The sequence below is a fragment of the Felis catus genome, chromosome A2 (assembly GCF_018350175.1).
Source record: "Felis catus isolate Fca126 chromosome A2, F.catus_Fca126_mat1.0, whole genome shotgun sequence".
Lineage (NCBI taxonomy): Eukaryota > Metazoa > Chordata > Mammalia > Carnivora > Felidae > Felis > Felis catus.
In genome coordinates this window covers 7,901,732-7,927,417 of record NC_058369.1, presented here as the reverse complement: position 1 = coordinate 7,927,417, position 25,686 = coordinate 7,901,732, and the positions used below count along the sequence as shown (strand labels likewise).

Below are 25,686 nucleotides of genomic sequence, written 5' to 3'. Positions count from 1 at the left end.
TTTGTTTTTGTTTTTGTTTTTTTTAGATTTTTATTTTCAAGTGATCGCTACACCCAAGGTGGGGCTCAAACCCACAACCCTGCAATCAAGAGTCTTACGCTCCATGAACTGAGCCACATTGCTCATTTGTAACTTCCTTCTGCAGCAGCATGAAACCTGGCTGTCCATATCTACAATATGAACTTATATGTTCAACCCTAGCACATAAACAGTTCTGGGATTGTTAACCTGGACCCCTGTGACCAACAGATTTGCCAACGAAGGCACAAACTGTTTAGACAGTTGTTTGGGAAGCCTCTCCGCTAGGCAAAACGAGAGTGTGGTTGTGGGACAGAGGTGGTCCTCGAGCCTCCATGTTGAGATCCCCCCAAACCATGACTGCTCTGGTCTCCAGCCATGGGAAAGCTGTCAGTTTGCACCCCCTGCAGCCACATTCACGCCTCAGGATTGGTCTGAAGGGGGTGGAGAGGGCAGAAAGAGAACCCTGCTGTGGTCCTCCTATTCTCTAGGTGGGTGGGGGTCAGAAGGGACTGTGTTAGGGGCGCCTGGGTGGCTTCGTCGGTTGAGTGTCCGGCTTCGGCTCAGGTCATGATCTCACGGTTCGTGAGTTCGAGCCCCACATCGGGCTCTGCGCTGACAGCTCGGATGCTGGCTTCGGATTCTCTATCTCCCTCTCTCTCTGCCCCTCTCCGGCTTGTGCGCGCACCCTCTCTCAAAAATAAACATTTAAAAAAAGAAGAAGAAGAAGGAGGGACCATATTAGGCATTTTGTCCCGTCCCAGGCACTGACTCTGCTTTGAGAGTGGGTGCAGACCAGGGTGGGGTGGCCCCCGTGTGCGAGGGCTCTGGTGGCAGAACCTGCTTGGTGGGTGAGCCCGCCCAGGCATGCATCAGGTGGGCGGGCTGTGGCAGGAGCTGGGAGGCCAGGGATGCCCTTCCCCTGGGAAGAAACCAGCCTTGGCAGCAGTGGGGGAGGGAAGGGTGGGCGCCCTTCCCCAGTGGGAATGGGCTGGGGGGGTGGTGGTGCCTGAGGCCCATGGGATCTGAACGGAGTCCCCTAATTCCTCCTTGGGGATACAGTGGTGACCAATAATCCCCAAAATTTATTGCGCTTTCCCTGTATATCCTTGTTCTGTTCTAAATCATACCTTTCATCCTCAACAATATCCCTTAGAGTGGATACTGTTATTGACTCCATTTCACAGATGAGGCCACCGAGGCTCAGAGAGGATATCCTTTGCCCATAGTCCTAGACTACAAAGTCACTGAGCCTGGCAACAGACTCTGAACCCTTGATCTTTATATGACCTCTGGGCAGAGGAACAGACAAGAGTCTGCCTTCCTGGATCTGGGAATGATAGGCCACATGAATAAATAATCAAGGTAATTTCAGATGGTGCCAAATGCTGTGCGAGCTTGGGGAGGAGAGGGACAGATTAATGGAGGCCTCTCTGAGGAGGTGACCAACTGGGAAGGGTTGGAAGAAGGGAGGTCTCCAGGGAGACCTATCCCCAAGTACAAAGGTCCTAAATTGTGTGAAGAATTGGGAGGAGGCCAGTGGGGCTGGAGGGCAGTAAGGCAGGGAGTAAGTAAGGAGGAGACACCGAGCAGGGCCACGTGGACCGTGGTGAGGACTGGCGTTTCCTCTGAGTGACCTAGGGAGCCATGGGAGAATTTAGAGCAGGAGAGGGACCTGAGCTGAGTGTTAAGAACTGTACCACAGGTGTGGAATGGCGGGTCGAGGTGGACGCACAGAGGCGTCCAGTCTCCTGACATCTTCTGGAGAAGTCAGGGTCCCAGTCTATAGAAAAGAGGCACAGGAGGTGGCAGGAGGCAGGGAGGGTTGGAGGCCCTGGAGGGAGGCCGGAAGAGCCTCCCTTCACAGCTTCGAGCCCCAAGGAGGTGAGATTGACGCCTGGGGGTGTGAAGAGGCCACCTTCCCACAGGGGATGTGGCTTCCCCTTTACAGAAAAGGGTCATTCATGTATCCAGGCCTGTGCGGCCCCACAGCTTTTGGGGAATCTTCAGGGCTTGGATGGCAAGGCTGTGGGGCACCAGCACTGAAGCATTACCCATCCCTTTCCTCTGGCCCCACTGACTGCACTACCTCGCATGTGTCTCTGGCATCTTTGGTTGGAGCTAGAAGGAACTGTTCTGCCTCCCCAAGGAACACGGCCGGCAGAAGCCACCAGGATTCCCAAGGAGCTACCTGGAGACGCAACCAGGCCTGGGTGCCCCTCGAGATCCTTTACCCCCAGCCTCTGATTCAGCGCCCCTGGGACGCCCTCACCCCACCCGCTGCTGGCAGAGCCCGAGCAGAGGCCAAGTCAAAGGGCACCATCCTGGAGAAGGTCCGCGGCCACCGGGCCCAGCCCCTTTCCTGCCTGTAGCCTCTGGTCTGAGGGTGCGGGAGCTGGGCCTGGCCAGGAAGCTCCTGGGAACTGGGAGAGGGGGCGTGGGGCCAGCTGAGACTGGCCCGCTGGAGGCCTGGGAGAGGCGTGGGAGAGTGACACAAAGACACAGCCAACGACTGAAAGAGACCCACCCTGGGAGACCCAATGAAAGAGATACACACACAGAAAGCGAGGGAAACATTCATTCATTCACTCACTCATCGGTTAATTTATAGGGCCTGGGCTGTGTCCCAGGAGTGCTCACGACAGATGCAAATCCCTGCCTCCATGGGGACTGACAGTCTGATGGGGACACAGCCCAGAAACACGTTAAATGAGTAAATCACAGTGTTGGAAGCAATAAGGGGGGGGGGAGCAGGAGGGCTTAGGAGCCAGACCTTTCTCATTTGGAGAGAGGGAGGTTCCCACCAGAATCCTGCCTTCACCTTCTCCTCCCGAACTCGCTGTAAGCCAGGTGTGGGATAGGAGAAATGGAGAGGGGGCTGCGCCCCGCGTCCCTATCTGCTGGGGAAAGGGCACTGAGGCCACCGCTGCTCTTGCTGAAGACCCCCCTAACCTGCACTGCCAGGGTCCCTCAACGATGGGGCGTTCTTGGGGTGCAGCCCGGAGGCTCAGCTGGAAGGTAGGCGGGAAACAGGGAGGGGCCAGTGTCCAGTCCCCAGAGGACAGACAGGACCCCTCTGGTGTGGGGCGGGAAGAGGCGCAGGCTGCGACCGCCCCTGCAGAGAACCTCCCCTTCCCGCGATTCCGGGTCCTCCCACCGCGACGGAGCGTCCCTGGGAAAGAAGTTCAGGTCCGGAGGGGGCAGCTAAGGGCTCGCCGGTGCCAGTCGCCGCCGGGGCGCGCTCCGGTGCCGCGGCGGGTGGCACAGGCTGGCAGCCACGGGCTGGGTGCCCGGGCGCCAAGGGGAGGGGGCAACCGCTTGCGACGGCCAGCGGTCCGCGTTGCCGGCCCGCCCCCTCAGCTCCAGCCCCGCTCCCCGCCCCCGCCCCCCCCCCCATTAGCAGCGTCTCCTCACTCTGCTCCTGGCAGCGCGACTGCGGGGGGCGCACGACCAGGGCGCAGGGGTGAGTATACAGCACTGGGTCCCCAGGCGCGCGGGGACTCAGCCTGGCCCGCAGGGGGTTACCCTGACCACTAACCCGGTCTCCTTGTCTCCGGTTTCCCCGGAGGCCTGGGGCGGGGGCCAGGGGGAAGCCGGCGACTCCCGGGCTGGATGCGGGGCCGGGGATGGGGGTGGGGACGCCTGGAATCCCCTGGCCTCGCCCTCTCCGGGCCATGCCACTGCAAGTTTCGCTACTTCAGTCCTGCTGCCAGGCAAGCCGAGGCGAGGCGGGAGATGTCCCCATCAGAGCGAGTGTAACCCGTGTCTGCCCGTATTCGATGCCTCCCCCCCGCCTCCAGCGTGGCTGAGTCCGTGACTCTCTGTGGACTTGTATTTGCGCTTGTTCCTTGAGTGCAGCTGAGGCCGTCTGGGATGCATTTGTTCCTGCCACGTCCAAATAAGTCGGCTCCCCTTCCCAGGCCTCGGTTTTCTCATCTATTAAGTGGGATTCGCACGACTGTGTGGCCGTTTCTGAGTAGCTGTATTTGCGCAGCTGCGTGAGAACCTTTGTGTCTCCTTCTATGCGGGGTACTTCTTTTGAGCCATTTTCCTGTCTGTAAATTGGGACTAAGGGGAGAGCTGTCCGGGGGATTACAGGGTGAAATGGGAAGTATTAGTATTTTTTTTTAAGTTTATTTATTTATTTTGAAGTGGAGTGGGGCAGAGAGAGAGGGAGACACTGAATCCGAAGCAGGCTCCAGGCTCCTTACTGTCAGCACAGAGCCCCACATGGGGCTGGAAGTCCCCAACCGGGAGATCATGACCTGAGCCTAGGCCGAGAGTGCCATCCTTAACCAACTGAGCCACCCAGGCGCCCCTGGGAAGTATTATTATACCCTAATGACACGTGCACCCCTCTGCAAAAGCCTGTCTGTGGGATCTGGATCCTGTCGGCTGCCCTCAGGCTCTGTCTTTGCAAAGTAGGAAGCCGGGGGTTCAGCAGGGAAAGGCACTGGGTGCAGCCGAGGCGGGCAGATTGTAGAGCTGTGGGCTCCGGGCTGGGCCTGGGTGGAGGTTGTGAAATTGTGGCCTATACGAGTGGGCGTGACAACCTGTGTGAGTGTGGCTGAATTTGGGTCTCTGTACGTGCCTATGTAGCTCTGTTCATGTGCGAATATATTTTCTCGTTTCCCTGATGGGGTGTGACTGTGCACGTTTCCTCTGCTTTGTGTGACTGTGTATACATGTCTTTGTCAGCGTGTCACTGTATCTGTGTGCGTTCCTGTCTGCTTATGATTGAATCTGCCCCTGGATAGCCCAGATTATGGGATTTTTCGTGTCCCTTTCCCGTGGGACTCTGTGTCACCGTGTCCCCTCGTGATATTCCCTGCGTGTCTTTGCGTCGGCCTGTCTCCACGGCCACCTCCTTTTCAGCCCGAGCTCCCTTTGGGCCCCAGCGGAGGTGTGCAGTGGTGGGTAGGGGGTTAAGGCCCCTTTCCCAGAGCTGCGAAACCCCGCCCCACCCTGCCAGCCTCCTGACCTGACACACCACCTTACCTCTCCGCAGCCTTGGGGCGGGCGGCCCATGGAGCCCGGGCTGCTGCGGCCGGCGCCGGTGAGCGAGGTCATCGTCTTGCATTACAACTACACAGGCAAGCTTCGCGGAGCACGCTACCAGCCCGGCGCCGGGCTGCGTGCGGACGCTGTCGTGTTCCTGGCCGTGTGCGCGCTCATCGTGCTGGAGAACTTGGCGGTGCTGATCGTGCTGGGGCGCCACTCGCGCTTCCACGCGCCCATGTTCCTGCTCCTGGGCAGCCTTATGCTGTCCGACCTGCTGGCGGGCGCGGTCTATGCCGCCAACATCCTGCTGTCGGGGCCTCTCACGCTGCGCCTGTCGCCCACGCTCTGGTTCGCGCGTGAAGGGGGCGTCTTCGTGGCGCTCGCCGCGTCCGTGCTGAGCCTCCTGGCCATCGCGCTCGAGCGCCGCCTCACCATGGCCCGCCGAGGACCCGCACCCGCCTCCCGTTGGGGACGCACGCTGGCGCTGGTGGGCGCCGCCTGGGGCGTGTCGGTGCTTCTCGGACTACTGCCCTTGCTCGGCTGGAACTGCCTGGGCCGCCTGGACGCCTGCTCCACCGTCCTGCCGCTCTACGCCAAGGCCTACGTGCTCTTCTGTGTGCTCGCCTTCCTCGGCATCCTGGCCGCCATCTGTGCGCTCTACGCGCGCATCTACTGCCAGGTGCGTGCCAACGCGCGCCGCCTGCGGGAGCGCCCCCGGGCCGCGGGGGGCGCCTCCGCTCGGGCACGCCACACGCCGCGCTCGCTGGCCCTGCTGCGCACGCTCAGCGTGGTGCTCCTGGCCTTCGTGGTGTGCTGGGGCCCTCTCTTCCTGCTGCTCTTACTCGACGTGGCGTGCCCAGCGCGCGCCTGCCCCGTGCTCCTGCAGGCCGACCCCTTCCTGGGTCTGGCCATGGCCAACTCGCTTCTGAACCCGATCATTTACACGCTCACCAACCGCGACCTCCGCAACGCCCTCCTGTGTCTCGGCCGCCGCGGCCGCTGCCCCTGCAGCAGAGGGCACGGCGCCTCCCAGGGGTCCGAGAGCGCTGCTGGGGCTTCGGGACGCTTGAGCCGCTCGCTGCCCCCTGGCTTGGACGGCAGCTCCAGCCGCTCCGAGCGCTCCTCACCCCAGCGGGACGGGCCGGACACTAGCGGCTCCACTGGCGGCCCGGGTGCGCCCACAGCCGCCCGGACCCTGGTACCGGCACCTGCCGCAGACTGACGCCCTTTGGCCCGCCATTGCCCTCCCGAAGACCTGTTTTTGCAGACTTTTCTTCTTAAATAAAGGGATTTGTAGGAAAAGCAACCGAAGGTGGTGGAGACAGAAGAGATGAAGGGAAATGTACTTTATTGATGCTAAACCCCACAGCAGTGAACAAACAAAACAGACAAGAATCGCGGCCCTTGTGGAATTGACATTCTGATGGGGGGCACGGGCAATATCGGCGTGGGGAAATCATGGAGATAATTCCAGCTGCAATACCGTGATGCGATGGTGGTCAGGGGATGCTTCTCTGCTGGAGTGGTGACATATGATGTAAGCTGAGAGGTCATTGCCCTGGGGGCACTTGAAAGAAGAGCATTTCAGGGTGAGGAACAGCAGTGCAAAGGCCCTGAGGCTGGAACATGCCTGCGTGTTCTATGAAAAGCAAAGATCCCCTCACGGCTGGAGCAGCGCTGGAGGGGGTGGATGGTGGGAGAAACAAAGGCAGGGAGATGATGGGACCCACAGTGCAGAGCCCTGTGGGTCCCCTGGAGGACTTTGGTTTTGCTCTGAGTGAGGTGAGAGGCAGAAGGCGGACTTGATATGCTCCAGCTGTTCACAGGTCTCTGTAAGGGTGAAAGTAGAAGCTAGAACAAGGTGAAGGTGCCCGCATTGGTCCAGGGGAGCAGTGATGGGGACTCGGACCATGTGGATTCTGAATAGATCTTGGAGACAGCAGACAGGATTCCCGAGAAATGGAGTGTGAGAGAAAGAAAAAAAAAAAATCAAGGACAGTTTCCCTCCCCGGTTTAGAGGAGAGGATACCAAAGACAGGGCAGACCAAATATTTGACTGTGGGAGACTCAGCCAGTTCCTCTCGGAAACAGGATTTCTCTGAGCGTGGTGTCAGATCCTTCGTAAAAAAATGAAAATATAATAAAATAAGGAGAACAGTTACAGCTTATTGCGTCTGGCTAGTCATCCCCACAGTGGTAGGCCCAGGACGCCCCTCTCACCCTTACTGCAACCTTGCAAAGTGGGTTTCCTCACCCTGATTTGACAGATGAGGAAATTCCAAGCAGTGAGTACCTTGCCTGGTGTCTGGGCTAGGATAATATTGACCCAGACTGTCAGGCCCCGGGGCCCTAGGAAGCACAGGCCTGATGTCTGGTTCTGGTGGAGGGGTGTGGCAAAGCCAGACGCTCCCTGCCTCGGTGGTCTGCATTCTTGTCTGGGGGGGGGCCCTCTTTGTGCCCATGAGAAGCTCCAGGCCTGCTGGCTGTGGCCACAGGATGTCCCTAGATGCATTCCCGACCCTAGTGTCACATTGCTGACCCAGGGGAGGGGCAGGGGGCTTTGGGCTCCAGGAGACCCTACAACTGCAGGCAGCCACAAAGACAGCAGTGTCTTTTGGGGGCCACTGACCCAGCCTGGAGGCCTGAGTGTCCCGCTGACTTCGCTCAGGGCGTCCCTGAAGGCCACACGCACCGGAAATCAACCTATTTCCTGGAACACAAACACACTCAAGGCTGGACACTCCCAGGACTGGACCTAACCCTCCCCCCCCCCCCAACTCCCGCCGCCCCGGCCTGGCACCCCTAACCCCAGACTCCTTTATCTTCCAGGGGAACCTGAAGCTCGCTCCTTCGTTGGGTCCTTTGATGGTAGGGGACTTATCCACTTGTTCCAATTTTACAAAATTTGAAAAGCACCAGTTCCCCTTTTCGGACGTGATCACCACGGGGATTCCTTGGAAAGTTCCAGAGCTGTTCTGCGGATAAATGAGCTGACATGTAAACACTTTTCTCTCTTTGTACAACTCTAGCATTGCTTTGCACCTTGCTTTGTTCACTTAATAGTAGATCTTGGGGGGAATTGTCGCCTACCCACGGATTTTGTGCCGTCTTGCTGTTTTCGTCGGCTCAGGCTGCCACGACAAACACGTTTATCTGGGCAGTTTAAACAACAGAAATTTATTTCTCACAGTTCTGGAGGCTGGAAGTCCAAGATGAGGGTACCGGCATGACCTGGTAACAGTTAACTCCCTTCCTGCTGCTGTATCCTCATGGTATAGAGAAATCAAGAAAAGCTCTCTCGTGTCTCTTCTCATTAGGGCCCTAATCCCATCATGGGGCCCCACCTCTAATGACCTCATCCTCCTCAAAGTCCCATCTCTAAATACCATCAGACTGGGGATTAGGGATTTAACATATGATATCTTTTTTGTCGGGGGGGGGGGTAACACAATTCAATCCATAGCACTTTTTAATTTAAACATGAAAAAATTTTAATTTATTTATTTGGGGGGGACACAGAGAAAGAGGGAGAGAACCCCAAGCAGACTCCGCACTGGTGCAGAGCCCAGCTGGGAGCTTGAACTCACAATCCTTGAGATCAAGACCTGAGCCGAGATCAAGAGTTGGATGCTCAACCAGCTGAGCCACCCAGGCGTCCCTTATTTAAACATTTTTAAAATTTTTTTATAATGTTTATTTATTTTTGAGACAGAGAGAGACAGAGCATGAATGGGGGAGGGGCAGAGAGAGAGGGAGACACAGGATCGGAAGCAGGCTCCAGGCTCTGGGCCATCAGCCCAGGGCCCGACGCGGGGCTCGAACTCAGGAACCGTGAGATCGTGACCTGAGCCGAAGTCGGACGCTCAACCGACTGAGCCACCCAGGCGCCCCTAAACATTTTTAAATAATCAAGGTAAGGGCACCTGGGTGGCTCAGTCGGTTAAGCATCTCTTAGTTTTGGCTCAGGTTATGATCTTGCGGTTTGTGGGTTCAAGCCCTGCATCGGGCTCTGCCCTGGCAGCGTGGAGCCTGCTTGGGATTTCTCTCTGCCCTTCTCTGGCTTGCTCTCTCTCTCTCTCTCTCTCTCTCTCTCTCTCTCTCTCTCTCAAAACAAGTAGTAACTAACTAACTAAATAAAATTTAACAAATTCAGTTCTAAAAATAATCTTAAAAAAAGAAATAGTGTATATCTTTGAAAAGACATAATCAAAGATACATTACTTCCAGCTTTCAAAAAAATGGCTTCATAAAAATCAAAAAATTAAAACAAATGTAAATGTTTATTTATTTATTTTTAATTTTAGTTTTTTAAATTTACAGCCAAATTAGTTAGCATATAGTGCAACAACGTATTTATTTTTGAGAGAGAGAGAGAGAGAACGCGAGCAGGGGAGGAGCAGAGAGGGAGACACAGAATCTGAAGATTGCCCCCCAATTTTTTTAAACGAGTATCTCATAGGAATAATTCTTACCATATGTGATATACATGCATTCCTGAAAAGCTAAATGACAAACTGATTCAAATTTCAACTCTACTCGGGAAGTTTGCTTCCTAAGATACTCTATATAAAGTCTTTTATACAAGGAAAAAAAGAGTCCATCTCAATGAAAACTAGGTGAATAATGGAAAGAAATGCCAGGCTAAAAAGATGTTGGTCTAAGAAAAGATTCCTCCAGCCTTGGGAGTGAATTTTCAAGATTCAACATCCCTGCTGTCTAGGATTAAATCCAAGCCAGAGGACGGTAGAAGGGGGTGCTGTTGAGTGAAGCTGCAGTTCTGGACCGCTCCAGAAGGGGCGCTATAGCATAGTCAGCGAATAAACGGAATGGCCCAGGTTACAGGGAAACCTCTAGAACGTGGAGGAAGGCAATCTCTCCTATCTCAAAATCAAATCCATGGACCCTGTGAGCCAGTGGTGCCACTTGGAGAGCTTTATCCAAGGTACACTTGCACACGTGCAGGAGGACGCATGAACACGGATGTGTATTGCAGTACTGTGTAGGAAGGCAAAGGATTGAACTCAACCCACGTGGCTCTCTACAGGATCCTGGTGTAATAAGTTGTGGCACATCCACACTGTGAGATACTATGCAGCCCGTGAAAAGGATTAAGATATTTGCTTAATGTTTACCTCGTTTTTTTTTAAATCGTTCTGTTTTCTTTTTTTTTAAGTTTATATATATATAGATCTTATTTTATTTTGAAATTTACATCCAAGTTAGTTAGCATATAGTGCAACAATGATTTCAGGAGTACATTCCTTAGTGCCCCTGACCCATTTAGCTCATCCTCCCTCCCACAACCCCTCCAGTAAGTTTATTTACTTTGAGAGAGCGCAAATGGGGGAGGAGCAGAGAGAGAAAGAGAGAGAGAGGAGAAAGAGAGTATTATATTCGTTTCAGGTGTCCAATATGGTGATTCAACAATTCTATACATTACTCAGTGCTCATCAGGATAAGTGCACTCCTTAATCTCCTTCACCTCTTTCACCCATCCCCCCCACCCTACTCCCCTCTGGTAACCAACACTGTGCCCTATAGTTTAGAGTCTGTTTTTTGGGTTGTCTCTTTTGCTTTGTTTGTTTTGTTTCTTAAATTCCACACGAGTGAAATCATATGGTATTTGTCTTTCTCTGACTGGCTTGTTTCGCTTCGCATAATACTTTCTAGATCCATGCATGTTGCTGCAAATGGCAAGATTTTATTCTTTATCTATGGTGAGTAATATCCCATTGTGTGTGTGTGTGTGTGCGCGCGCGTGTGTGTGTAGGTATATATATATCACATCTTTATCCATTCATCTATGGATAGACACTTAGGCTCCTTCCATAGTTTGGCTAAGATGGACTCTCTTAAAGTTTATTTATTTTTGAGAGAGAGCGAGAGCAGGGGAGGGGCATAGAGAGAATCCCAAGCAGGCTCTGCACCATCAGGGCTGAGCCCAATATGGGGCCAGAACTCATGAACCATGAACCATTAGCTCATGACCTGAACCGCAGTTGGATGCTTAACCCACTGAGCCACCCAGGCGCCCCAAGATGGATTCTTTCAAAAATAAGCACATTTAGGGGTGCCTAGGGCTCAGTCAGTAAAAGCCTCTGTCTTTTGATTTTGGTTGCCCCCTCTGCCCAGGCTCCCTCTTGGGAGCGAAGCCTGCTTAAGATTCTCTCTCCCCCTCTGTCCCTCCCCTGTGCGCACGTGCAAATAAATAAATAAATAAATAAAATACATTTAAAAATTAACTTTATATCATAATCAGCAAAAATGATGAATCAGCATCCGTTACCATGAAAAATAACAATTGTTCGTATCTATTGGGCACCAGCATTCGCATTCGGTCCTCACGTGGCTGCTAGTATTTAGTAACCATTTTACAGAGGAAACTGAAGAGTGGAGAAGTTGAGTTATGCAAGTATCCCTACAGAGGTAGAGTGGCGGGGCCGGGGTTCAAACCCCCGCAGGCGAGCTTCACGCGCCTCTAGATTGGAGGTGACTAAAAAATAAAGGCAAGGAAAAGCCAACTAGGTAAATAATTCTAGCAGGATCCTGCGGCCGCTGGACCGTGAGGCCTGGGTTGTGTGGGGCCCGCGAGAGCAGAGCGGGTCGGGGAGAGCAGCCCCGCGCCGCTGAGACGACGAAATCGGACGGGTGGAAGGGACAGTGCGAAGCGGGGACGGACCGCGCCCGCCCGGCCGTGTACCCTCGCCCTCGCCCGCTCCTCGCTCAGGGGCGCCGGGCACCTGCGGGAAGGGCGGGGAATCTCGGCTCCTTCCCCGCCGCGCCCTCCCCGCCCTCTCCCCGCCTCCTTCCAGGCCTTCCCGAGGCCGCCCCCCACCCGACGTCCAAGACCCCGCTGGCCTTGCGGCCCCGGAGCCAAGGTCCCCCGACAGCGGAGGCGCCCTCAGGCCTCCCCCCCCCCCCCCCCCCCCAGCGAAAGTTAGGCGGGAGCCGCCCCGGCCGGGACCCGGACCCTCGGGTTTCCCGGAAGCTCTACGCGCGGGTGGCACCACTGTGCCCGGAGCCGCCGCGGCGCCCCGGGCATCCCCACCTCGCGGCGAGAGCTACGAGGCTACGCGGGGGCCGAGGTGAGCGGCGCCGGCCGGGAGGGCTGTCCACCGATCTCCGGTGCAGGCAGGGGCGCTCCGGGCCTCGAACCCGGGGCCGATTCGCGGCGGCTCCGACCACGCGGCCGGGTGCGCCGCGCCGTAGTGACGGGCGTAGTGGTCGCCGCGCTGGGGCTGCGCTGCTCCGCCAACGCCCGCGGGAGCGGGGGCGGGGAGAACGGCCCCTCTGCCGTCCCCGCCGCCCGAGGCCCCGGGGCCGCGGGGACTTTTATTCTGACACGGCCGGCGCCCGGCTCTGCTTAGTCATGGTGACCTGCGCGCGCTCCGCGCCTCCCCCCGGCGCGCAGCGATGGAGGCGCCCGGGCCTGGGCGACGGAGGCGGAGCTCGAGCGCGGCCATGGCGGGGTGAGTGAGGCGGCCTGCGCCCGGGCTGCGGGCGCCGCGGGCCGGGAGGGCCCCGGGGGTCGGGGAACAGGGCGCCGCGGGCCCGGTCGCCTTGGGGTTCCCGCGGCCCCGCGGAGGGCGCGGCTCGAGTCCCGGCCTTTTGTTGGACGGCGCGACTCGAGGGGCGGCCCGGGAGCTACGCAAGCCGGGCGAGAGGCCCAGGGAGTGCCCCTCGGACCGGGTGCCGGGGAGCGCGGCGCGCTGGGGAGCTTGGTCTGCGCCCTGGGGTTGGCAGTCGAAAGGCTGCGGCGGGGGTCACTTCCTCCCTTCTCCAGGCCTCGGTGGCGGCTCAGGCAGGGCATGCGCAGTCCCCCACTTATCTGCTTCGTGGGGGGAAGTGTCCAGTGTCCAAGGGGCACCGTCGACCGACTGGCCAAAGACCAGGAGGCAGGGCAGGGGCCTCAGCCGGGGAGAGGCGGTCAAGCGGCGCCCTGGGCCCCGGTGGAGGAGGGTGCTCTGGCAGGCACAGTGAAGCGGGCAGTCAGCCAGCCACTCGCTTACTGACCCCTGAGCAGTGCCAGGCCCCGGGCAGGCCGTGGGGGAGGCACATGAGAGGGTGGGCACCACCGTGACCTACGCGGGGCTCCCTGCCTTCTGAAGCGCTGGGGCTGAGGGCCCGGGGCTTGGGCCATCCGTCAGAGCAAGCCTCGGGGCTCGGAGCTCATTTCGGTTTCTGACAAGTGCTGCGGTGGAAATAAAACAGGAAGGAGATGACTGTGCGCGGAGCCCGGGAAAGATAAATGGAGAACCTGGGGAGCCTCTTGCAGATTTCCCCGTCTTCTCCCTGAAGGACCTTTCAAAAGGGCAGCTCATGGCCCGGCCCTCCAGACTCCACAGGTTTCATGGAAACCTTCCCTTTAGTCGTCAGTAGCTCTCATCACCCTCCTCCGAGTCCCCAGATTGTCTCTCTCATTCTGCCTCTGAGCCTTTGCCCTTGCCCTTCCCTGTGCCGGGAACATCCATCCCTTTGGTGTGTACATCCTTCTGGTCTCAGCTCTAACAGAGCCCTGGACTAGGTGATTTAAAGTAATTGCCCCAAGTCACACTATCAAGTGCTGTTGTCTTTTTTTTTTTTTTAATAACCATAATTTATACTCAACTCTTGCTTATTTTACTTATGGCCCATCCCTCATCATCTCCAGGGGGGCACAGTTTATGCCCCTTTCTCACTGCTGTGTTTCCAGTGCTTAGAACAGCGCCTGGCACACAGTAGATACTCAGTAAATGTTGGTGAGGAGAATGAAAGAAGGAGCTAGACACGCTCTATCTGACTGACTTTGGCTCAGGTCATGATCTCACTGTCCATGGGTTCGAGCCCCGTGTCGGGCTCTCTGCTGTCAGCGCAGAGCCCGCTTCGTATCCTCTGTCCACCCCCTCTCTGCCCCTCTACCGCTCATGCTCTTTCTCTTTCTTTCTTTCAAAAATAAGTAAACATAAAAAAAAAATAGACATGTTCTATCTAGGAAGGGAAGGGAAGCTGGAACAGAGTGAGCCAAGGGGAGAGGGGACGGAGGCTGACTGTGTAGGGCTTACGAGGCCATTGAAGAGTTTGGTTTTACGCTTTGTGCCGTGGGGAGTTGTGGGGGGGATTCTGAGCAAGGGAGGGACATCATCTGACCCGTGTTTTTGTTTTTGTTTTGTTTTGTTTTTAACATTTATTTATTTTTGAGACAGAGAGAGAGCATGAACGGGGGAGGGTCAGAGAGAGGGAGACACAGTATCCGAAACAGGCTCCAGGCTCTGAGCTGTCAGCACAGAGCCCGACGCGGGGCTTGAACTCACGGACCGTGAGCTCATGACCTGAGCCGAAGTCGGACGCTTAACCGACTGAGCCACCCAGGCGCCCCCTGACCCGTCTTTTTAAGATGGAATCCTGGGCTGGTGGGGCCATGTGGCAGTTAGCACAAACGGACGTTGCTTCACCTGGGCTAGGGAAGCAAAACTGGTCTAGGAGTCGCTTTATCTTATAAAAGGAGGCCCGACCCCAGGCCCTGCCCCAGCCCTGTGCTCTCCCTCCTCCAGGCCTCTGAGTGCCCGTGGTGGTGTTGTCCCTTGTCACCTGGAACCCCATGCAGCCGGAACCGAGGCCTAGCGGGGCTGGGGCCCGCACCCGATTCCTTCCCCTGAGGTCACAGCGCCCCGAGGGGGCAGGGGACGCGGTGATGTACGCCTCCACCGAGTGCAAAGCCGAGGTGACGCCCTCCCAGCACGGCAACCGCACCTTCAGCTACACGCTAGAGGACCACACCAAGCAGGCCTTTGGCATCATGAACGAGCTGCGGCTCAGCCAGCAGCTGTGTGACGTCACACTGCAGGTCAAATACGAGGACGCGCCGGCCGCCCAGTTCATGGCTCACAAGGTGGTGCTGGCCTCATCTAGCCCTGTCTTCAAGGCCATGTTCACCAACGGGCTGCGGGAGCAGGGCATGGAGGTGGTGTCCATTGAGGGCATCCACCCCAAGGTCATGGAGCGCCTAATTGAGTTTGCCTACACGGCCTCCATCTCCATGGGTGAGAAGTGCGTGCTCCACGTGATGAACGGCGCCGTCATGTACCAGATCGACAGTGTCGTCCGCGCCTGCAGCGACTTCCTGGTGCAGCAGCTGGACCCCAGCAACGCCATTGGCATTGCCAACTTCGCCGAACAGATCGGCTGTGCCGAGCTGCACCAGCGAGCCCGCGAGTACATCTACATGCACTTCGGAGAGGTGAGTGGTGGGGGGAGACGTAAGGCAGGGCTTGGGGGCGGTGTCAGAAGGACGAGCGACGGATGGACAAGGGTCAGATCAGGGAGCTGGAGAAAAACAGGGTTCGGGGGTCCTAGTCTACACACCTGGGGTGACTCTGGGAAACAGCCGAGGAAGGTGAGCACTTCGTGGGTCCATCTTTGTGGGTCACTGACTTCTCTGGGGTCAAGGGAAGGCAGTGACCCACGAAGATGGACCCATGAAGCTCGTTCCCATGCAGGGAACATGACAGCGGCTCAGCCCTGGGGTGCGCGGAGCAGGGCCCGATGCTTCAGGCCGTCAGCAGATATTTATGGAACACCCGTGACATGCTGCCTACCTCAGATGTGACCCTTAGACGAGTTTTCTTTGGTTGACGCAGTGTCGTCCTTACACTGTTCTTGGTTTCATTTTCGTTTTTGAGTGGAGGAAGCTGTGAGCATAAAATGACAGATTCCTTATAAAATCACAGTGATGAGCCCAAATTCTTGGGTGGCACCCACTGGTGGCTGTGCCCTTGGGATGATGGTAATCGTAAGTGTTTGTTGAGCCCTGGCTGGGCCAACCCCGGTTCTAAGTGATTTCCATTCTTCAAAGCGTTGGATTTTCTCAACTCTCTTAAGAGGAAGTACCACCCCTAGGTCTGGCCCAAGAGGGCTGTACCCCAGGTCCCAAGCCTTCGAGAGTCCCGTGGTTTAGAGTGCCTTCCTGAAAATTTCCTTTCTTTCTTTGTTCCTTTCTTTCTCTCTTTTTCTTTCTTTCTTTCTTTCTTTCTTTCTTTCTTTCTTTCTTTCTTTCTTTCTTTTTCTTTCTTTCTTTTTCTTTGTTTCTCTCTTTCTCTTTAAAATTTTTTAATATTTATTTATTTTGAGAGAGAGACAGAGTGTGAGCAGGGGAGGGGCAGAGAGAGAGGGAGACACAGAATCCAAAGCAGGCTCCAGGCTCTGAGCTGTCAGCACAGAGCCTGATGCAGGGCTCGAACTCACACACCGTGAGTCATGACCTGAGCCGAAGTCGGAGGCTCAACCAACTGAGCCACCCAGGCGCCCCTTCTTCCTGGAAATGTTCAAAGCCCTCCTCCAGGGGCTAGGATCCGCCGGGGTAGATAGTGCCCTGGTTTCCATTTTTCCCCTTAAGGGACAGATGTTCTCCCCTCTACCACACATGTGGGGTTGACCAGATGCCCTGTGGACCTCTGGCACTGGTCCTAGGGCCTAGGGCTTCCAGAAAGGCTTTCCGACAGGCTTGCATAATGTTTCTTTAAAGGGATTGCATGGGCTTGGGGTACCTACCAGAGCATTGGTGGCCTGCTGATGTGGGCTGACTGAAATTGCTTTTATAGACTGGTACCTGACAAGAAATACTTGCCTGGGCCCCTGTCTACCCTACTATATAGTTGGCTACCTCGCCCGGCTGTGAGGTAGCTGCTAACACAAACCCCCTTTACAGAGGAAGAGAACCAAGGCCTGGAGCGTTTCAGGTATTTGCCCAAGTCACCTACTTAGAAAGTAGTGGACCATATTGTAGCTCAGCCGCCTTCTTTAGAGCCTACACTTTTCTAGAACATTCTAGTGCTGCTACTTTTTCCTTTTTAGCCAATCTACCCTTTTGAAAAAGTAAGGTCGGAGGTGCCTGGATGGCTCGGTCGGTCAAGCGGCTGAGTCGTGGTTTCAGCTCAGGTCACGATCTCATGGTTTCGTGAGTTCGATCCCCGCGTCGGGCTCTGCGCGGACAGTGTTGAGCCTGCTCGGGATTCTCTGTCTCCTTCTCCCTCTCTGCCCCTCCCCCACTTGCACTGTCTGTCTCTCTTAAAATAAAAAAAAAAAACTTAGAAACAAAGAAAAAGTAAGGTTGTTTAAAAAAAACAACAAATGGGTAACCTTGTAGGTCAAGCACAAAACGAAACAGAAAGGTACGTGGTACATCGTCTCTTTGCCCGTTTACCTGAGTGCCTGCGTCCGATACGCCTGGCACGTGTGGCACCGGCTCGTTTAATCTTCGCGACCTGTGAAGTTTATACCGTTCAAATCCCCGTTTTACCAAACTGGCAACTGAGACTGCCCGAGGCAGGTCGAGAGACGTGTCCCCCAGATCGCGCCGCCGTGGCGGGCTCAGGGGAGCGGCACGCGGGAGTCAGCCTGCCACGGTAATGCCCTCTACAGGTGGCCAAGCAAGAGGAGTTCTTCAACCTGTCCCACTGCCAGCTGGTGACTCTCATCAGCCGAGACGATCTGAACGTGCGCTGCGAGTCCGAGGTCTTCCACGCCTGTATCGACTGGGTCAAGTACGACTGCGAGCAGCGGCGGTTCTACGTGCAGGCGCTGCTCAGGGCTGTGCGATGCCACTCGCTGACACCCCGCTTCCTGCAGATGCAGCTGCAGAAGTGCGAGATCTTGCAGGCGGACTCCCGCTGCAAGGACTACCTGGTCAAGATCTTCCAGGAGCTGACCTTGCACAAGCCCACGCAGGTGATGCCCTGCCGGGCGCCCAAAGTGGGCCGGCTCATCTACACCGCCGGCGGCTACTTCCGCCAGTCGCTCAGCTACCTGGAGGCCTACAACCCCAGCGATGGCACTTGGCTCCGACTGGCGGACCTGCAGGTGCCTCGGAGCGGCCTGGCGGGCTGCGTCGTGGGCGGGCTGCTGTATGCCGTGGGCGGCCGGAACAACTCGCCCGACGGCAACACCGACTCCAGTGCCCTGGACTGCTATAACCCCATGACCAACCAGTGGTCACCCTGTGCCCCCATGAGCGTGCCGCGCAATCGGATTGGGGTTGGGGTCATCGACGGGCACATCTATGCCGTGGGTGGCTCCCACGGCTGCATCCACCACAACAGTGTGGAGAGGTGAGTGGCAGGGCCCGGAGGGGGTGGACGCTGAGGGTCCCATTGCAACCGGGTCCCAACCCATTGGGATGTGGAGACTTCCCCTGTTGTCGAGTGCCTGTCTCTCTGTGCCCTACCTTCAGGGAGTGGACGCCTCCAGGTGAAGCTAAATTCCCGAGAGATGTAGGGTCAGGGACCTTGGACGATGTGTCTGGGCCTGGGAATTGCCTACAGGGCTGTCACAAACTCATACAACTCTTTTTCTGCAGGTCTGGAAAGAGTTCTATGATTTTGAAGTTACTGTAAAATGCTAACTTTATTAAACCATGACACCTCGCTGCCATCTGCCTCAAAATTGCCATAATAAACAGATGTACGAGGTGTTCTGTGTGGAAGGTGCCCCTGGGATATGGTACCCTTGTACAGTGCACAACCTGCACAACTGCATGGTGACCCTGCGTTTAGAAGCTGAGTATTTTGGTCTTTCTGCTTTTGCACAGCCAGTCCTCTGCCCTCTCCTCTTGCAGAAGTGTGATCCAGGATACAGTTCTCACCTGGAGCACTTGTTAAAACAAACTCCCTAGCCCACTGCTGGAGACCTGGCATCGGTGGTGGGCTCGGAGTGAGGCTGGGCAATGGGAATTTTAAGTAAGCCCCACACTTGGACAAAAACCATCCTGCGTGGTAGCCTAGTTGCTAGAGTTAGGATTCTGGTGTCTTAGAAGGCTGGGTCAAACCCCAGCGCCACGTCCTTGGCGACCCTGGACATGCCATATCATCCCTCTCTGCTTCCATCTTGTCACCTGGAGGTGACGGGAGATGGCAACGGGGACCACCTGCCCAACAGGCCGGGTGCGGTTTGGGTGGGATGACACACAACAGCACGGGGCCTGGCCGTGGGGCAGGGTGTGGCCACCAGCGTGCAACACACGTACGCGTGACCTTGAACAGATGATGGCTGTGAGCCTCAGTTTCCCTCAGAGAATAGCTAGAAGGATGAAAGAGCCCGAGTGCCCACAGAACTGGCAGAATATCGGGTCACAGTACGTGTTCCCCCGAGGTCAGCTACGACTGCCATTGTCGCTGTCCTTCCTTTGCAGGTATGAGCCAGAGCGGGACGAGTGGCACCTGGTGGCCCCAATGCTGACTCGAAGGATCGGGGTGGGAGTGGCTGTCCTCAACCGTTTGCTCTATGCCGTCGGGGGCTTTGACGGCACAAACCGCCTCAACTCAGCCGAATGTTACTACCCAGAGAGAAACGAGTGGCGGATGATCGCACCCATGAACACCATCCGAAGTGGGGCAGGTGGGTGGGGGCTGCGGGAGGGGACGGTGGAGGGACACCCTCCCACTCCTGAGAATGCAACTCGGCCAGGCCTGGGGAAGGCTTCCTGTTTTGATCTTAAACCCTGTGGCACACACACAAGAGCTAGATTCTGACCGAGTCCAAGCTCTTCTCTTGCGGCTTTGTTTCTAAAGGGTCTCCCGGGAGAGGGGAGCGGGGAAGGCGCCCCCAAGAAGGTGGTGGCTAGGCCCCCAATGCCAGGCCCCGGAGTCACCCTCTCTGCATGGTACGGTTTAGGAGTCTGTGTCTTGCACAACTGTATCTATGCTGCGGGGGGCTACGATGGTCAGGACCAGCTGAACAGCGTGGAGCGCTATGATGTGGAGACAGAAACGTGGACTTTTGTAGCTCCCATGAAGCATCGGCGAAGTGCCCTGGGGATTACTGTGCACCAGGGAAGAATCTACGTTCTGGGTGAGGCCCTGGGGGCGGAAACCTGGGTGGAGAAAACTGATTAGCCCTGTCTCTTGGGGGTGGGCTCAAATCCCAGCAGGAAGGCTTCTTGTGGGTCCTTCCCCCTCTTTCTTTCCCCTGCCCTCAGAGGGGGTGATTGTGTCCTCTGCTGTCCCTGCAGGAGGCTACGACGGTCACACGTTCCTGGACAGTGTGGAGTGTTATGACCCAGACACCGACACCTGGAGCGAGGTGACCCACATGACATCCGGCCGGAGCGGCGTGGGTGTCGCCGTCACCATGGAACCCTGCCGAAAGCAGATCGACCAGCAGAACTGTACCTGTTGAGCCACTTTTGTTTCCTGGGCAAAAAAACGGTCCGATTGAGAGTATTGTTGTTTTTGTACAAAAACAGGGGCAAAAGAAAAGGCGCCGGAGCAAATGCTTATCCTCCAAGATGGGAGGCTGAGACGCCTCAGTGTTAAAATGACAAGCAGAGAGAAAAGAAGGCCCGAGTGGGACCCACGAGCCTGTCAGAGTAGTCCCAGGAATGTCCAAGAGAGCCTTTCTGGGCAGGGGAGGCATGAGGGCAGGCTCCCAGGAGAGAGGCCCCTGCACCCACTCCCTGAGAATAGGCCCGGGGCCCATACCCGCAGCCGCCACCTCCCCTCGGGGTGAAAGCAGGTGCCGAGGTCGGGCCCGTTTTTGTTCCTTGTGTCTTTGTGATTGGTTCCTGGAGGCCTGGGAAGGAGCCGACTGAGGCCTCGAGGGGTGAGGCCTCTGCGGAGGTGTGGACCCCAGGGATGGTCCTGTACATAGAAACCACTGGATATCTCTGCCCTGGACAGTCAATTTTGTTGATAAGTAACCATATAACTTTCCAATGAAAATAAAGAACAAACTAACTAGTGTCTTCCACCCGGGCTCTCAGCTGGAGGTCTCGAACCTGGGGACAGAAAGAAGTCTTCTGAGATGTATCCAAGTCTTTGATTTCGACTTTGAATTTGAAACCAGCCCGTTATCTCTGCCCATCAACTTGACATGTAGGGCATCTTTCTCCCCGTAGACAAGCCACACAGGGCTCACTTTGTCACTTTTGGCTGCTCTGAAGACAATGACCCAGCTCCTTGACACCTCTCTTAGGGCTCCCTGGAGCTCTGTTGTAAGGCAAACCATCCCAACATGCCTTCCAAGTCACTGAAAATCTATCCAGTCATTCTTATGTGCTTCAGTCGCACAGACTGAGCGTTTTGTTTTGGCGCCTGGGTATTAAAAAGACAAAGGGGTCCTTGGGAATGTTCTTAGGCTCCATATAGCCTGGTCTCTTCTGAACAATTCCTGTGAAGGCATTATATGGCCAGGATCGATCGATCGATCAATCTCTCTCTCTCTCTCAATCTCTTTTATTTATTTATTTTTCAATTTAGAGCATGCAAGCAGGGAAGAGGGAGACAGAATCTTAAGCGGGCTCCACGCTTGGTGCAGAGCCCAACCAAGGGCTTGATCCCACGACTCTGGGATCACGACCTGAGCCGAAATCAAGAGTTGGACGTTCAACCAACTGAGCCACCCAGGCGTCCCTGGCCTGGATCTCTTAAGCCGATTAACTCTCTTTGTGCTGGGAGAGTGGAGCACCGAGGAAAGAAGTATGACCTCAACTATGAGGAATTTCATAGGCTCTCCCGAGTAGCTGAGCCAGGAAACATTTGATTCCTTCCCTTCCAGGGAAAGCCTAACTGCCCATCTGTGCAGCTTCATTCACTCGGTTCACCTGAAGGCTGTCTTGGCTGGGCCGCTTCCTGGAACCAGAAAACAAGTCTACGTTGGCTGCGCTGAGTGGATGGGGGAGAACTAGAAGTTGCAAATGTAACATCTGGATAGCCTCTTAGCATTGGCAGCGTGTTTCTACACATGATTTGATGCTCGAGAGTGCTGGGTTCTAGGAAGGGCAAGCCTGAATTCTTTACAGATCGAGGTTCGGAGAAGCGACTTGCCCGAGGTCACGTGGCCACTAAGTGGTAGAGGTCAGATTCGAGCAGCTCTACCACTGTGATCGTGAGAAGGGATAGAAGGGGCTCCCGTGGGGGTCAGTGTGTAGATCGGTGGTTCTGGAAACAGTGATCGAACCTAGAGTCCAGAGGAATTTGCATGTAGTTCAGTGGCCGGAAGCCACACGGCCTGTCCCAGAGTGGCGTCTCCTTCCCCCTCTGGAGGTCAGGTTTAGCGGATTCAGTAAAGCAATTCGGGAATCAGCAGTCCGGTGCAGTTTCTTACCCGCAAAAATGGTACTTGGGACACCTACTGGGCGACAGGCCCTGTGTAAGCGGCTGGCCCAACAAAGGTAAGTATTTGCGTTCCCTTTCAAACTCCGCAAAAACAGCCATGTAAAAAAGACCTTGCTGTGCTGGGCACTGGGGCAACGGTAGTGAACAGGCCCCAAATGATTCCCGCCCTCATGGAGATTATAGCCTAGCAGCGGAGCAGGGCCTCCAACTCGTTCTGGGTTGCCCAGGACATTCCCGGTCTGAACACTGGAAGCCTGGCGTCCCAGAACCCCTCAGTCCCCAGGAAACCGGGCCAACTCTCCAGGTAAGCCAGAGGCTGCAGAAGCAATGTTAAAACCGTGCTAAGTGGCAGGCAGCTGAGGGTCACGGTGAGGTTTGCATTTGTACGTCGATGGCTCTGGAAGCTGTGTGGACGTGGCTGGGACCTGGAGCGCACCGGGGAAGGCCAAGCAGCTATTGCATTAGCCTGGTGAGAGAGGATGGCAGTTTGGATCAGGTTGTGGGAGTGAAGTCGACTCTACTGGTGGAGAGACTGATAAGAAGGGCAGAGAATTAGGAATGCTCCCGGGTGGCTTCAGCCTTAAGCAGCCAGAGGTAGAGAACCTTTGAGGAGGCCGCAGTTCCAGAAGGGAAGTGACAGTGTTTTGGGGTGTGTCAGCTTTGAGGCCTCAAGATACAACTGTTTTAGGAAAGTACACAGTCCTATTTTTCTAGCCTTTAGGCTTTAATGCTTCCAACCAGTTCTCGAATGGCTACTCTACCAGATGTGAAGTGAGGTGTTCAGACACAGTAAGAAACAAACATGACACTGCCTCTTTCTCATAGAGCTAGAGTTCATAATCACAACATACGTATGTAATTAAGCTCAAAGGTAAGCTTTCTGAAAGCCAGGAGCTCGGCCTAGGTCAGAGGCCCTGAGAAAGCATTGTTGAGCAGTTGGCTTTCTCACAGAAATCCAAAGGAACTGATAGTGTCAACTAGGTGGAGAAAGGAGGGGCAAGATTCTGGACAGAGGCAACATCATGTGCAAAGGTCCTGAGGCACTGGGAAGCAAGTCTGGATGAAGCTCTGAGAGGGAGTAGGAACATGGTGTCAGATGGGGCCCTGTGGGCCATGTTCATTTCTCTTTGTTAAATACCTAAGTATTAACTTTAAAAAATTAGAGCATTATAGATTGAGCTGAAATATTACTATCTCTCCATTCTAGCCCCCTCTAAATGAAACACACACACACACACATAATGCAGTAATGTTCTGTATTTCCTTACAAAAGTGGCACAATGTTGCCTGGATTATTCTTCAACTTGCTTTTCCTCCTCAGACTTCTAGATCTTTCCATGTGCGATGTCACACACATTCCTTTTACCAGCTACCCATGTTGTGTTTTATCTCTTCCACTACTGACAGATGTTTAGGTCTTTTCATTTCTCAGAATTACAGATAAGGACGAAATGCCCACTCTTAACCATGTCTCCTTGGGCACAAATGTGTGTGTATTGCTCCAGGGGGCTAACAGGTGGAACTTACTAGATTGTAGGCTAAGCACAGCTTTCCTTAGATGCTGCCAGATCGTCCTCCAAAATGGTGGTAACAAACCCTATCCTCACTGTTTCTAGAAGTTCTTTATACATTTCACACAATCAAATGTATCACTCTCGGTGTTTCTCCCATTTTGTGTCATATTTAAGAAGGACTTTTGGTTCTCGCCATTTTCTGCAGCTTCCTACCCATAAATTGTTTCTGCCTTAGTTAACCAGACTTTGTTTTTGTTGGTTCTGCTAAAATCAAGAATCCTGAATAATAGAGAAATTAAGAAATTTCGGTAATATTTTTCCCTCAGATATTATTGTTTTGTTTTTGGACTATTTTTAAATCCAACAGGAATTGTTGGTATGCATGGTATCAAGTAGGAATTTAGTGGGATTTTTGTTTTTTTTTTTTGTATGGATAGCTACTGCTGTTCAACCATTTATTTTTCAATTTCTTGACTCATTACTTCTTTAGGCATAGTTTTGAAATGCTATCCCACTCATATAGAACATTCTCATAAGTGCATGGGGACCTCTCTTCTGTTTTATTGACTCTCTGCTGTTTTACCTAAATATCCATTTTTGCATCCACTTCATTTTAATTACTACAGTTTTATAACATGTCTTAATATATAGAATAACTCCTTTCTCCCTTTTTCTATTAAAAAGAAACCTGAGCTATTCTGTTACTGCATCATTTATTCCTGTGATGAATGAAATTCAACAAAAAATCAGAATTTTAACTGGGTTGCATTCAAATGATTGAGTTGGGGAGAAAGAACATTTTGACAACATTAGGTCTCTCGACTCCTGAACTTGATTTATCTATTTAGAGAATTTTTCTTTCCTGCCCACAGGAAAGTTTTATACTTACTCCACAAAGGGTTTTTTCTTGGGAGTTTTATAGGTCTGGTTGCTGTTGTCAATGAGATCTTTACTCTTTGATCCTTTAAAATTGGTATTTCTGGCATATGGGAAACTTGTTGGTATATTGATCTTCTCCCTCTCTCTTTCTAGTTTTTTTTTTTTTTTTAAAGCAGGTAACTAAATCACCTGCAAATAATAACAGTGTAATGTCACCTTTCCAGTAGTTCTACCACTCATTTCCTTTTCTTGCCTTATACCAGTAGCTAAGACCATCTGTGAAATGTTGGTTAGTTGTGGTAATAGTGGGGATAATTGTCTTATTCCTTTTTTTAAAAAAGTTTTATTTAAGTAATCTCTACACCCAATGTGGGGCTCAAACTCATGACCCAGAGATCAAGAGTAACACACTCCTCTGTCTGAACCAGCCATGCACCCTGCCTTCTTCCTAATAATAAGAGGGCCGCTTCTAATCCGCCACTAGTAAATCTGATGTTTGCCAAAAGATGTTCTGTAATCTGTACCTTAACTTTTGCTGGAACTTTTATCAAGTTCAGGAAACTCTCTTCTGTATCCAGTTTGCTACATTGTTGTTGTTGTTTTTAAATCATAAATGGGTGTTGGATTTTCCAGAAGTCTCTCATTCAATTGCATCCCAAGAAATTGCATTTCTGACAAATGCCCAGTTGATGCTGATGCTGTTGTCCAGGGACCACACTGCGACACATACCGGTGTAGAACAATGGGGGCACCTGAGCAGTTCAATCAGTTAAGCGTCCGACTTCGGCTCAGGTCACGATCTCGTGGCCCATGAGTCTGAGCCCCACGTCAGCGCTCTGTGCTGACAGGTCAGAGCCTGGAGCCTGCTTCGGATTCTGTGTGTCTCTCTCTGTCCCTTCCCCACTCATGCTCTCTCTGTCTCTCTCTCAAAAAAAAAAAAAAACAAAAAAAAACCCATTATAACAAGAACAACAGGTTAAAGGCACATTCCAAGAAACATCAAAGAGTTAATGGAAGAGAAGCTCCAAGAAACATAACAGCAGCAGGAAGTCAGGAGGAAAAGTAACAAAAGTGCAACATCACATAAGCTAAGTGGAGAAAAAATTGGGCACAAAAAGGTTTAAGGAACAACGCGGTGAAATGCAAAGGTGGGGGTGGACCTGCGTGGCTCAGAGCGGCTTACTCTTGAT

General features: G+C 54.1%; 2 protein-coding genes across 4 annotated transcripts; both read left to right on the top strand.

Moving 5' to 3' along the window:
- Positions 1-3,418: 3,418 nt before the first annotated feature.
- S1PR5 (sphingosine-1-phosphate receptor 5) lies at positions 3,419-8,108 on the top strand. Of its 2 annotated transcripts, none has more exons than XM_023245305.2 (2): positions 3,419-3,481; positions 5,027-7,187. In XM_023245305.2, the coding sequence occupies exon 2, from the start codon at positions 5,045-5,047 to the stop codon at positions 6,239-6,241; it is 1,197 nt and encodes a 398-aa protein (XP_023101073.1). In that variant the 5' UTR covers positions 3,419-3,481; positions 5,027-5,044; the 3' UTR covers positions 6,242-7,187. The 2 variants fall into 2 exon arrangements, 1 of the variants encoding a protein (XP_023101073.1); XR_002738468.2 differs by lacking the exon at positions 3,419-3,481 and adding an exon at positions 7,849-8,108 and having other exon boundaries at positions 4,236-6,556.
- A 3,844-nt stretch (positions 8,109-11,952) lies between these two features.
- On the top strand, positions 11,953-20,736 carry KEAP1 (kelch like ECH associated protein 1). 2 transcript variants are annotated; one of them, XM_023245303.2, is made up of 6 exons: positions 11,953-12,104; positions 14,550-15,235; positions 17,416-18,101; positions 19,181-19,386; positions 19,663-19,839; positions 20,000-20,736. In XM_023245303.2, the coding sequence occupies exons 2-6, from the start codon at positions 14,597-14,599 to the stop codon at positions 20,164-20,166; spliced, it is 1,875 nt and encodes a 624-aa protein (XP_023101071.1). In that variant the 5' UTR covers positions 11,953-12,104; positions 14,550-14,596; the 3' UTR covers positions 20,167-20,736. The 2 variants fall into 2 exon arrangements, with proteins under 2 accessions (XP_023101071.1, XP_023101067.1); XM_023245299.2 differs by lacking the exon at positions 11,953-12,104 and adding an exon at positions 12,191-12,488.
- Positions 20,737-25,686: the final 4,950 nt, after the last annotated feature.